The following is a 13,564-nucleotide window of genomic DNA, read 5'->3' as shown; positions in this document are numbered from 1 at the left end:
GTTATGCACGATCACGGTGGTTAAGACTGACAATAGAAACAAGCCTAAAGTATAACAAACTAAACGGATCAGCAAGAGAGATAAAAAAATGAGGAAACAAAAGATAATAATGAAAAGAGATGAATAAGAAAATATAGAAAAAAAGAAAGAATCGTAAATGAATCCGTGGAAGGAATAAAGAATAAAGTAAAAAAACAGAAAGATGCTACGAAAAATGCAGTGATCGAGTCTCCATATCTTTTTTTCATCCATTCCTTTATTCTCTTCTTCTGTAATTCTTTTTGTCCCCCTGCATCTTCTTCTCTTCCTCCTTCTCCTACTTCATCCTCTTTTTTTATTTTTATTTATTATTCAATAGAAGCCAGGAGGTGCTCGTTAATTGATGGCACCGGCTACGCTCGAGCACAGAGAGTGGTAGAGAGGGAGAAAAATCGAGGTGGGCTCACGAAGAAGAGGTCCACAAGACCACCATCGCTTTATTTATAACGCCGGAGGTAACCGAATTCACGATCAAAATCCCGCGTTCCGCGGCATTGATGGATCGCCATGGCCCATGCATCGCGTTGTAGCAGCGCTGATATTTTCAAGTGAATCCGTCCTTTTTCCTCGTCAACCCTTGCCTTCTACTGTTAAGATTTGCCAGAAGATTCCTTTCGATACGGAGTATCATCGAATTCTGCAGACTAAATTGTACTACAAATACATTGGACCTTTTGATTTCTATATGCAATTGTCTTTCATTGATCATGGAACATTGATTCTTACAATGAGATGTTGAAATATGCGTTACTGTTGCGATATTTTATTTGTATCAAACTTCGGATGATCTCCTTACCCATCAAATTTTGACGTTTATCTTATGATTTATACATTTAAAAATCAAACGAATCAATGAATAAATTTTATAATTTGACATAAAATGAAAAATAGAAAAATTTTTATCCGTAAATGCACTTTTTCATTTTAATATTTATTATATATATTATATATATTATATATATTATATCTATTTATATTTATTTAATTTTAATTTTTTTATGTTCAAAATATTTTTAATTTTTATAATTATATTTAATAGTTTTTCATAAGATTTAATAAAAAAAATACATGTTTTTCTGCAGAAAAGTTAGAATAATCTAGAAAAAATTATTTTCTTCCATAATTTTCTTGTATTTTCTATTATTATATTATCATTAGATCATATTACTAAATTTTGATAATATCATATTAAATATTATTTCATCGATATTGAAATTAATATTTTAATTTTCGTTTCCATGTAATAAAATAATTCTTTCAGGTTACTTGGTCGTGGTTCCATGCATGTCTTTTCTTGCGAACAATTTCAAAAATTGATGGTGGCAAGCGGCTTTTTAGGGCCATGGCATTCGTTGGTGGATTTAGGGGCAGGCGACGGTGCCACCACTGCTCATGTAGCTCACCTCTTCGAAAAAGTTTATGCTACAGACATATCAGCACCGATGAGATGGGCTCTGGCAAAAAGGAAGTTCACGTAAGTCACATTCAATTTTTCGTCCAATTTGCATCTCACGAGGTAAAAATAAAAGAAGACAATTTGTAATTCTTAACAAAAATTTATTGAGAATTTACGATATGTAACAATGTTATACAGAATTTTTAATATTTTTATTTATGTATACATATGTTACTTTTCTTATCGGAATTTCATATTTCTATATATATTTAAAATGTAGAAGAGATTAAATTCTTTGCACAGATATGTGAAATAAAATTTCATGTGATGCTATAAGTATTTCGAATAAAATATAAATATTAAAATATGAATGATGTCTATTAATTTTAAGATATTTTTAAATATTTATAAATCTGGAATATTTTTAAAAATTGATAAACTTTTTATTAATCAAATTTTTTTATTGGTTAACAATTTTATTATATTAATAGGAAATCAAAGTAAGTTAGAAAAATTCATTCTATGAAAAAATGAAAACAGTATACAGAAATAAGGATAAATATTTTAAAATTTTTATTGAATAATAAAATCTATTTTCTCTGTTAAAGACAATTATATTATAAGTTTATTAATTATAAATTTATAAGCCTATAAACTGTAAGCTTGAGTTTATAAATTTTATTACGTAATTTGTAAAATCATATTCTTAAGAAAAATATAATCTTAAATGTAATCTAAATATAATTTTAACAAAAATTTTGATTCTAAATAAAAATTTTCCTTCATATAAAATTAAAAATCAATTTAAAAAAAAACACTATTATTGATTCAAATATCTATGTTTAACATTTTAAATAAAAAAATATAATATAATTTTGTCTTTTTTTGTTGTAATTCTAATATTTTATTTTTTTTCTATTTTCTCTCTCTCTCTCTCTCTCTCTCTCTCTCTCTCTCTCTCTCTCTCTCTCTCTCTCTCTCTCTCTCTCTCTCTCTCTCTCTCTCTATTATAATTTATATATCATTATAATTTATATTATCATATATTATAATTTAGAAGTTTTGTTTTCTTGTCTAAAATATTTTGACTTATTGTTATTTAAAATTATATTACATATATATTTTCATCATCAAAATCGACATTATATTATTATTTTTATATTCAAAAATTCATTTCTTAAATATTAAAAAAACAATTTCTAATTAAATCTATTTTTAAGACAATTGCAACTTCAACAAAAAAAATCATTCTTTTTATGAAAATAATTAAATGTTATTTTTATATATATATATATATATACACAATTTTTATAAATATTATATTTTTAATTTTTCAATTCAAAGTTTATTTAAATTTTAAAAATTCTTTACATCATTATATATATGATGTTTAAAATTTTATAACAAATTCTATTAAATATCCAGAGAAATTTTTATCATTTTTTATTTAAATTAAAAAATATCGGCAAAACTTTCTTGGACATCTGATATATTATGAAATAATAATTATTTGCCTTTATTAATTTTAATTCAATTTTCATCTTAAAAAATATTTTTATCAAAAGTGAACATTATTTAAATTAAAAATGATTTATTTATTATTATCATAGGATCAATTTATTTTTAATAAAAAAAAAATGAATAACTAATTGAAAAGACGCATTATTTTAAGTTATTATCTTTTATTTTTATTTCAAATCAATTTGTCTAAATTTAATTACATATTATCTTTTTTCTTGTAAAAAAATATAATTTTTACAAGAAAATAAATCGAATAAGAAAAGAGCTTCGTAAATTTAATAATTTTTATTATTAATTTACTACGATATTATAACTTGAATATATTTAAGTTTTATATATATATATATATTATATGAATTTAGTCTAAAACGAACATAAGTATATTCTTCACTCTTCTTTACTTTTCCAAAGCTTCTCTTAGTTATAATTAAGCGTGTAGACGTATCCAACAATTTGAAGAATATCTAATGACGCAATGTCGTCGAGAATAGTGCATGTAATAACCCGTAGTGCACACTAACAAGTTTATAGTACCAAATTGATTGGAGTAGAAGTTTATGATGATTTTTACATCTGGCCTGTCTCATCTCGATGTGGTTGCAATTCGAAACTATTCGAATTTTAAGTAAATATTCGTAGAATACGATATACCCGTAACATTTTATAGAAAATCCGTTTCCTCTTTTCCAGACGAGTTTAGAACCCTCCCTCCTCCGTGATCTTAGGCGCGAATGAAGATCTTCGACGAAAAATAGAAAGAGAAGTACGTGTTAACACTAAGAATATGATTATAGTTAGAGATATCCAGCCATCGTAAAGAATTAGAAGAAAAAGAATAACTTTGATTCTGATCCATGTTTAAGGTGCGGCATTATATGGGATCCAGTTATAGGAACGAATTCGATGCTTGAAAATAATAATAATAGTAATAATAATAATAAAATAGGTTTGTACGAAAGTATGGTTTTTGCTTCGCTTTGAAATTGACTAATTTATATCAATTGCTATAATTTTATATCTAATTTTATATTTAATTGCTATATTTCATGAAATATGCAATTCTTTTTTCATGGCTTATGCATTTTTATTTTTAATTTTTAAATAATTTACAGCCTATAATATAAATTTTTTTATTAATTGTTGAACTTTTATAAAATTATAAAGAAAAAATGATTAAATAGAATATCAATCTCACTTAATTTTCTTTGCTATTTTTATTTGAAAATTTATTTTTTAATTTAATAAAAATTAAATAATTTACAAAATTAATGTTTTAAAATAAATTTATTTTAATAACATTTGCAATTAATTTTAATAAAATTATTGTAAAAATAAACTATGTAACTTAAAAAAAAGTTAAAATTAAAAATATATATACATATTTTATTATATGAATATATTTTATTGTTTTTAAGTATTGAATCTATTAAAATAAATCCCACATATGATGCTGTATTCTTCAATAGCATTCATATTTTAACCTATAACAAAATTAATTATTTAAATTATAATATCACTTTTATTTTTATTATTTTAAAAATAAATAAAATTCTAAAATTTAATAACATTATAAACTTATTATATAATGTTTAATTCAATATTATATAATAATGTTTAAGATTATATTTATATTAATCATTTAAAACTAATTATATATTTATAAATCACATATTCTAATTTGATATTACTATATATCACTATAAATTAAATTTTTGATTAAATTTTCAATCAATATTTTTAATTTAGAATATAGTTAAAATATGCAATATGTATTGATTTAATATATATTATAATTTATTATTAAATATAATATCAAAAGTATAATACATTCATAATATTAAATTATAATATAAATTATAATGTTTATATATAAATAATTTTAAATCTAAATTTTAAAATTAGTATTTTTTAAATATAATTTTTAAATATAAATAAAAATTATTAATAATAATAGTATTATACTTTTATATAATATACTTTTAATAAAAAATATTGTACAAATATCATTATTCCTATATCTTTAAAAACATATATATCTTTATATTTTAAAAAATTAACAATATTTAGAAATTATTTAGCATTAATTATTAATAATAAGTTAATAATAATAGTATTAATTAAATTATCAATTAAACTATCAATAAAATGAAAAAAATTTTCAATTTTGAAACGTTTAAAGATTATATTTTATCTTTATTTAAGATATCATTATTATGTAATGTTAAACTGATCTTTATTAATTTATATAATCATATTAATGTTTTAAAATATTATCTATTCAAAAAAAAATTATTAAATATCTAAAACTCATCTCATTTCATTTTTTTTTATTTGTAATATTTTTGTGAAATTAAATAAAATTAAATTAACATTAACATTAACATTTATATAATTGTAAGCGATTGAAGTGTTTTAATAAGATATTTTAGTTAAATTAAAACTTTAAATATTTCGCTTGTTTTTTATAATAAAATAATATATTAAAGGAAAAAAATATAATTAATACTTACTTTAATACTATATTTCGAAAAAAACAAATAATGAACAGCAAATTTTTCTCAAGATCATCTATATTCTTTTTAATTTAGCTAGTATTAATAGTATTTTTAATATCATAATTCAATAACTAAAGTTAAAATTAATTTAATTGTTTATAAGATTATAATGATCTTCACATAATTTGATGATATAACTTTGAAAATGAACAATTTAGAAATATGTGAGTACAACAAATATAAATAATATACAAAATTTAGCAATACATAGGATATAAATAGAAAATAATATAATAAAGAATAGAGAAGCAAACATTATTTTACTATCTTATAATAAATACTCAAAATAATTCTTATTAAATATTTATACTCTCTAAATACTTACTTCAATGTATATATTTCTATGAACAATAAGTGATTAAAATAACTAGTTAATATTCTTTACAACTTATTATAAATAATATTATCACATATAATTTTGATGCATTGTCTGATATTAGAAATTAAAAAATATTTTTATAAATTACTATTTTAATTGTAATCCAAAATCTGGATATGTAATCAGATATAATAAGTTATTAAATATATTGTGATTAATCTAATTATATGGAAACTTTTTTATTAAACGTCAATCTAACATTAAGATATGTCTATTAGTTCAATTATATCTTAAATTCAGTATTCAATGATATAGAAAATTTTTTTCTAAAAAATATATTCTTATTGTTTTTAAAAAAAAATTAGTTTTTATACAATTAAATAAATATTATATACATAAAATATTAATTATATAAGCTAAATTATAAATAAATATACATGATGATCATATTAAATATCTTGTGTGAATTAATTATAATAATATACTATTATTCTTTTTAATTACACACAACATATTAATATAATTTATTAAAATAAAATATAAAAATATATATATATATATATATATATATATATATATTTATTATTTTCTAGGGTGCTCGATGTAGAAAAATGGTACGAAAATAGTCCCTTCAATGTGATTCTCTGTCTGAACTTATTGGATCGTTGCGATCGACCTAACACTCTACTTCGCCGCCTAAAGTCATCTTTAGCTCCAGGTGGTCGTTTGGTCGTAGCTTTAGTTCTTCCATTCAGCCCTTACGTAGAAGTTGGTGAAAGAGGTGACCACAAACCGTCAGAATATTTGCCAGTAAAAGGGAACGGTCTAGAAGGTCAAATAGCTAGTCTCGTCGACAGAGTTTTCGCACCATTAAGTCTAAGATGTCTGGCATGGAGCAAACTGCCTTACCTCTGCGAAGGAGATCTCGGTCAAGCATATTATTTTCTTGACGACGTCGTATTTGTTCTAGAAGCACAGCCAGTTAGTACACAATCGTGTGAATTTCCAATAAAAAAAAGTTTCTATAATCTTATACATTAGAATATTTTAGGATAACTCACGATACTCTACTTCTGAATGGATGGATACAGAATTATCTGGAAGAAAATGCTGTAATATATTCGAACAACAGAGTGGTAATGAACGAAACACAGGTAAGTCACACTTGTAAAAACTTTAATGATTGCTGTTCATCAGTTAGAATTATGCAAGAATACAGAAGAGCAATACTGGCAAGCGACAACGAGCTTAATGTGCAAATATAGCGGTAGCATTGGTGTATTATAATTCATCATCATTAATCGATTGTCCATTTATGCAATCGCTAAATGAACAACGACGGTGCGCATGTTACAATGATCTTACTGTCAAAGTCAGAAGGTGCAGAAAACTTGTACACAGTTTGATATTATCTATTGATATTAAATATGACGCGAGAGCGATAAAACTTGGAAACTGGATTCGAATAACAGTTCATACGGTTGCAACTCTATCTCGCATACACCTAAAACATTTAATTTGTTTCGAGACTTGGTTTTTTGTACCTTTTATCAGACTTTGTTTCCGTGCTCCCTCTTTTTTTTTTTTTTTTTTTTCCTTTCTTTCTTTCTTTTTTTGACATATACTTAGCGACTTAATCATGGATATGCTTAATCGTGTCAACGTTTTGTCAACAAGATAAACGACGACACGTTACGTTAGTCTTGTAATAACTACTAGAAGAAATAGGTCCATTTAGTCATTTTTGCAAATACACTTTGGCGTGTAACAGGTAAATCGTCAAAAATTATTTAATTATATTATAGCAGCTTTACTTTAAGATCATATCGATTAACAAAAAACAAAAAATATACAGGACTTAAATTTCAGTGATGTATATTTCAGATTGCATGCATTGCGCAATTTCTAATATTTTATGTATTAAATGTGGATAATTCATAACTGAAATTATGAAATGTTTTATCTGTTGATTTTAAATAATACATATAAACAATAAAAATATAAGAAGTCATAAGATTAATTTTAATATAATTTCAACACTTTCAGTTTAAAAATTTTCCAATATTAAGATAACAAAATTAATCAAAATGAAAACATAAAATAAATAATTAATATTTATATATTTTTTTATATATTTTTTTACATATAATAAGATCCATTATTTTGCAATTTGTATATCCAACAAATTATTAAAAAATATATATATTTTAAACAATGTAAGTAATTTCAAAATACTTTTGAAATATTCTTTTAAAAATTAATATAACTAATAATTAATAATTAGTATTTAAATGGTGTAAAATATTATTTAAAATTGTAAAAAATTAAGATATAATAATTTTCAATTCAACTCATAATATTAAGTTAACTAACTTCGAAAAAATTCAAATTTTATTATGATTTATTCATTAAATTCATCTTACTTAGATTCATTTAAATATTATCGTGTATAATTAATAACAAAAAAATTATCATTATATTATATATTTTTTATATATTATACAATATATTAAATAATAAATCTACGAACTCAAATAATTAATAAATTTAATAATTTAATAATTAAAAATAATTTAATAAATTTAAATATAAAATAGTCAAAATATTTCAAATGAATGAAATTATTGTTTTATTTTATGTAAAAAATAAAAAAAATTTAAATTTATGAAAAGAAATTTAAAAAGAAATACTGCACTTACACAGATAAATGTAAATTGCTGATCACAGAAATCTAAGCCCTGTTAACAATTGATTATTATAATTGCTGCAAATGTTATAAATAAATATACATGCGTTTTATAACAGACACGTCTATAGAAAGATATCTAAACAGAAACACACATTCACACACGTTCATATAAAATTTTGCTATTTGATAGCCGAAACTTTACAATCATCGAACCTGTATATAACAAGATTCAAGCATTCATCCATTTTACACACATTCCTTACACAAATTTATTGTTTATATTCAGAAATATAGAGTTCAATATTTTGATATTATCGAGCAAGAAGGAAACATTTTACCATCGCAGATATGCGTATAACAATTGAATTTAAAACGATTTTATTTTTACAACCAAAATAAAATGCATTTTATCGAAAAATTTCGATTGAAATAACACATAATATTTTTTTTTCTTTCTTTTTCTCTCTTTTTTTTTTCTTAGTTTATTACGCATTTCGCGGTTGTCAAAGATAATACCATTTATAAGTAATATCAGTGCACAGAGAGAAAATTTTGAGCATTGGTGCAAATCACGCTACAAACATTTTTTAATAATGTAATTCTTTATTCTTTTCTTTTTTTAATTGTATATAGTAATGAAATAATTTATTTATTGAAAAATATCTATAAATTGACCAATAATTTCATTTTTTACATGTGCACACCGCATGTTACTGCCCATGAAGCTTATAAATTATTGTAAGTTTTAACATTAACTTGACAGATAATAATATTAGACATAACAACAATATATGTTTGATCTATTTTTATAAATAAACAATAATTTATATAGAGTAATTTTTAAAAAACTATATATATACGTATATATAGTAATTAAATATTTATTTTAACTCGATAATTTTTGTTAATTTATTTCATTTAAATCAAAACAATATCCTATAATTTATAGAATAAATATTCAAAAATTAAATAATGCGAGGTCAAGTAACAACAAGAATTATGATTGCTTATATATACTCTCATATTTAGAGTATTTATAACAATGTTTAATTAGTAAATCTTTCATATTTATATGCAAGATTAAATTTAATATTTATAGTTTGTGTAAACTTCCAATACATACATAAAATTTACTCATATAACAAAAAACATCTTCATAATAATGTTGATCAGGTATCATTGGAACACAAGTGGTGAGATATTAAATCAATGCACAACAATAAAATATAAATGCCATTTTATAATACATATTTATAATATGTAAATTATTTATTATAAGATAGATAATTCAAAACTATCTTGCTCCACAATTATAATTTAAATAAGCCTCATAGGCAGATTATAAAAATTCATAAAAACTTAAAACAATGAAATAAAGCTAATTTGAATATGAAATAACGGTGTGAATTTCGATTGACTATATATAAATTTATTTTCACTACCCACGTTTATCACAGTCCACGCATGACTCGTTTTGTCTCTTAGTATTTTGAAGTCCTAAACGCCAACAACATTTGAGCAATCCTTCGGGTTGTTTAAATACAAAACACCCATCTAACCCATAAACACCACATGACTAGAACATCATAGAGCGCAAAGACAAAACTTAGTCTGCCGCTTAAAAAGCGAAGACATATGTTTAGTCTAACTTGCGTTGTTCACATAACTCTTCTAAACCTCCAGTCTTTCTGCATAAAAATTATAACTCTTTATTTGATATCTCTAGTCATGTAACGAGGGTATACTTAAAATGTAAACCATAAGAGATACTTACAATGATGGGAGATAAGGAGTACCCGTATGATCTAATCGATGTTTATCTTCATTTTTCCAGCTTGAAACAGGAATATGTGGAGGTGGCAGAAAACTTCTTAACGACTGTACAAGCTGTATTGTATCAACCAATGCTGTAACAAAATTAATCCAAAACATGTACATTTCTATTTCGTTAATGGAAGAAAATTGGCAAAAGATATATAAAATAATCACAAAAGCAGTATTTGATATCTGATAATATTACTCATTAATATGATATAAAATATAATTAATTTATAACAAAAATTTATTTGTAAACCTAACAGAAATATTACATTAAAAGAGAAATATTAAAATAGATTATAGATAATATATTTTATTACTTTTTTGTAAAGCTTCTGATTGTTTCCCATATGGTTTACACATCGCAGGACGTACACAAGCTTTCATTCTTGCCATATTCTTCATAACTTCTGCAAAAGCTCTTACGATTTTTTCTTGTCCTCCTACAATATAATCATTAATGAATCATTTAAAAAGTACTTCATCGTTTTTTACAATATGAAAAAAAATTTTATAAAAAAATATATGAATTTGAAAAATACAAATTACATTAAAAATTATTTTAAAGTTTAAACTTTTTTTTTAAACATAAATTATTTTAATACAAATGAAAACATTAAATTATATAATTTTCATAAATTTAAAAAAAAAATTTTATGAAAAATTTAAAATATAAAAATTAAAGATGATTTAAAAAATAAATAAATATTTTATGTTCATGTTTTTTAACACTCATTTTAAACATTAATTTTATAAATTAAAATCTATTAACCTTCTGAATTTGAAGATGCCCGAGATCCTTTCTCATTTTCTAATGGCCAAGCTCCATTATGTAAAGCTAATAAATCTTTATTTGCATTTCCTATTCCTTGTAAATTTCCCAAACCAAGTCCACTGAGATTGTCCAAATTATCCAAATTCGTTCTTAAGAAATCTGTTAATTTATGATCAGATATTGGAATATTAGATACTAAAGATTCATAATGTTGTTTGCCAGTGGTTTTTTTTTCTTGTGACACAGGTCGATGTGGAATATTTAATGATGGACGGCTTGGAGGACGTTGAAGATTTATTTGGTTTCCAGCACTTCTCATTTCAGTCAAATCTGTTGTTGATCCTCCCATATGAGTATTTGGATTAGCAGTGCTTAATGTCTATAATAAAACATAATTAATTTATAAAAATTTAAAAATAAATTTAGAATGTACATAAATTAATAAAAAAATTCATGCTTACTGCTTGAAAATCTGTATTATGAGGAAAACTACTACGTAAAAGAGAAGCTGTTGTTTCATTTTCCTGAATATAAGTTGGTGCCATATGTCCCATTTTTTGAGTTAATTCGAGTTGATTTTTGTAATAACGACAAGCAGGATTTGGACAGTTTTGTACCACTTCTATTATAAATTCTTTTTCCATACCAAAGCATTCTCGTCCAATAGTATATGATTCCATAACAGCTCTAACTGTCCCTTCCAAGCCTAAATGTAGACCATGTGGACCATTCATATGCTTTAACATCACAGCATTTGCAAAATGTTCATATGGCAATATTATTTTTCCATTTTCCCTAAGAACTAGTCTTCCCTGAGAATCCAGAGCAATTCTTGATGCCATCATCCTATTTGTATATTATAAAACATATATTTAAAATTTTATGAAAAATTTTTTACAAATATATTAATAATTATTTTATTCAAATATATACATATATTTGACTTAAACATATATACATATATATATAATTTTATATATAATTTATATATATAACTTTATATATAATTTTTATATGCATAACATTATATAAATATTATAAAAGATTAAGTATTCTTACTGCAAATAGGCAGCACTTGGAATCATAGATGCATCTTTAAATTCAGAAAAGCATTGCAGTAGTTCGATGCTTGGATTCCAACCTTTGTTTTGAAGATAGGCTTGTAATAACATATACATTTTCTCAGTAACATAACCAGCACTACTTGGTGTTCCAGGATAACCTGATCCTCCACCTGGTGGTCCCATTTCGGTTTGCATACCTTTGGCAACAATATTTTTCATAGTTTCTGCCAAGTCCATTCTGTATAAATAAAATTATCTCTATTAGCCCCCCCAAAAAAATGAAAAAAAATTTACAATTAAAAAACTAAAAAGCACATCATAAACATAAATGTAGATTAAAATTAGTCGCTAATGTTATGTGTAATTTTATAATTTTTATTTTTTTTTTTTTTTGTAGGAAAATATAATATAATTTTAATTAATAGAATACTCTTAATTTCAATTTGATGATTACATTATAGATTAATTTGCAGAATCGAATATCTTTGAACAATTTTAATTCGTACAAAACTATGTTTAAAATATTAAGATGTACAGTAACCGTACCGATGCTAATTGACACATGTAATAAAAAAGGGTCAGGAAAATGTGTGTAGGTTGCCAGGGTAGCAAGCTTGGCATTTTAAAAATCCATGCATATTCGAATCCTCCGGCCATTGTTATTTTCGGGATGAAGACGTCTAAAGAAACGATAAAAAAAACACTGATGCGAGCCACCGCCCCCCTTTAAAAGCGGAGGGAATGAACGTTTTGGACACTCACCCCGTACCGAGCACGACTTTCACTCACTTGAAGTGTAACCGGGAACACTACAGGACCCGTTTATCACTCTAATCGCCGCTACTTGGCATATTCTCATTAATGATTCTCCTCACATTTACGAATAACATAAATCGTGATAATTATTTCTGCAAGAATTGTTTGCGCAGCTGGCCACCAGAGGCGCATTGCCTTCATGATTTTTAGCGTATCCATGTATATATGCATCTAAAGCATTTCAACGCTTACGCGACGCCACTTTGCGCATTTATCAATATTACTTTTTACAATTGATAGATTTGATAGTATTCAAATATTTCCTATTAATTGAAAACCGTGTATTACGATTTATCTTGTCTCATATTGTTTTATTAATATTTTAAATTATATAAATATTAAAATATTCACTTTTTTTATAATATATTTATATATAGATGTATTTGATTATCTATTTAATTAAATCGTACAATTAATATTACTTTTTAAAATAAAATTATTTTATCTTATTTAAAAATCGATGCATATACATGTATTATTTTAATTATTATTTATAAACATATATATATATATATATATATGTGTGTGTGTGTATGTTATTTTAAAATTCAATAATTATAAATTTTACATTT

General features: G+C 23.6%; 2 protein-coding genes across 6 annotated transcripts in view; one reads left to right on the top strand and one right to left on the bottom strand.

The window, feature by feature from the left end:
* The window catches only part of LOC551114 (methyltransferase-like protein 9), a 50,752-nt gene extending 40,104 nt beyond the window's left edge, over positions 1-10,648 (top strand). Inside the window, exons 3-6 of one of the 2 annotated variants that reach the window (XR_003305589.1) lie at positions 1,301-1,513; positions 6,424-6,811; positions 6,872-6,984; positions 10,354-10,501. Coding sequence is in view for 1 of the 2 variants with exons in the window: in XM_623510.5 (XP_623513.3) it covers positions 1,301-1,513; positions 6,424-6,811; positions 6,882-6,984; positions 10,354-10,358 (709 nt within the window). In the remaining variant the exon portion in view is untranslated. Of the gene's footprint in view, positions 1-1,300; positions 1,514-6,423; positions 6,812-6,871; positions 6,985-10,353 lie in introns of both variants that reach the window. The other variant, XM_623510.5, reaches the window with a different exon arrangement.
* On the bottom strand, positions 8,976-13,154 carry LOC551162. 4 transcript variants are annotated; one of them, XM_006562410.3, is made up of 8 exons: positions 12,939-13,153; positions 12,723-12,856; positions 12,172-12,414; positions 11,574-11,958; positions 11,110-11,491; positions 10,658-10,780; positions 10,294-10,426; positions 10,033-10,207 (listed from the first exon to the last, which is right to left on the bottom strand). In XM_006562410.3, the coding sequence occupies exons 3-8, from the start codon at positions 12,411-12,413 to the stop codon at positions 10,159-10,161; spliced, it is 1,314 nt and encodes a 437-aa protein (XP_006562473.1). In that variant the 5' UTR covers position 12,414; positions 12,723-12,856; positions 12,939-13,153; the 3' UTR covers positions 10,033-10,158. The 4 variants fall into 4 exon arrangements, with proteins under 4 accessions (XP_026299439.1, XP_006562473.1, XP_006562474.1 ...); XM_006562411.3 differs by lacking the exon at positions 12,723-12,856 and having other exon boundaries at positions 12,966-13,154; XM_623557.6 differs by lacking the exon at positions 12,723-12,856.
* Positions 13,155-13,564: the final 410 nt, after the last annotated feature.

Source organism: Apis mellifera, linkage group LG11 (assembly GCF_003254395.2).
Source record: "Apis mellifera strain DH4 linkage group LG11, Amel_HAv3.1, whole genome shotgun sequence".
Classification (NCBI taxonomy): Eukaryota; Metazoa; Arthropoda; class Insecta; order Hymenoptera; family Apidae; genus Apis; species Apis mellifera.
Note: the sequence above shows the minus strand (reverse complement) of the source record. Positions and strands in the feature narration are given on the sequence as shown.

What these genes read in the sequence shown, in the direction of transcription:
- LOC551162 (XM_006562411.3), bottom strand. Translation starts at nt 12,413, where the DNA reads ATGGACTTGGCAGAAACTATGAAAAATATTGTTGCCAAAGGTATGCAA. An exon ending in GGCATCTTCAAATTCAGAAG is followed by an intron (nt 10,781 to 11,109) that starts GTTAATAGATTT and finishes ATTATATTGTAG; the next exon opens with GAGGACAAGAAAAAATCGTA. An exon ending in ACTCCTTATCTCCCATCATT is followed by an intron (nt 10,208 to 10,293) that starts GTAAGTATCTCT and finishes ATTTTTATGCAG; the next exon opens with AAAGACTGGAGGTTTAGAAG.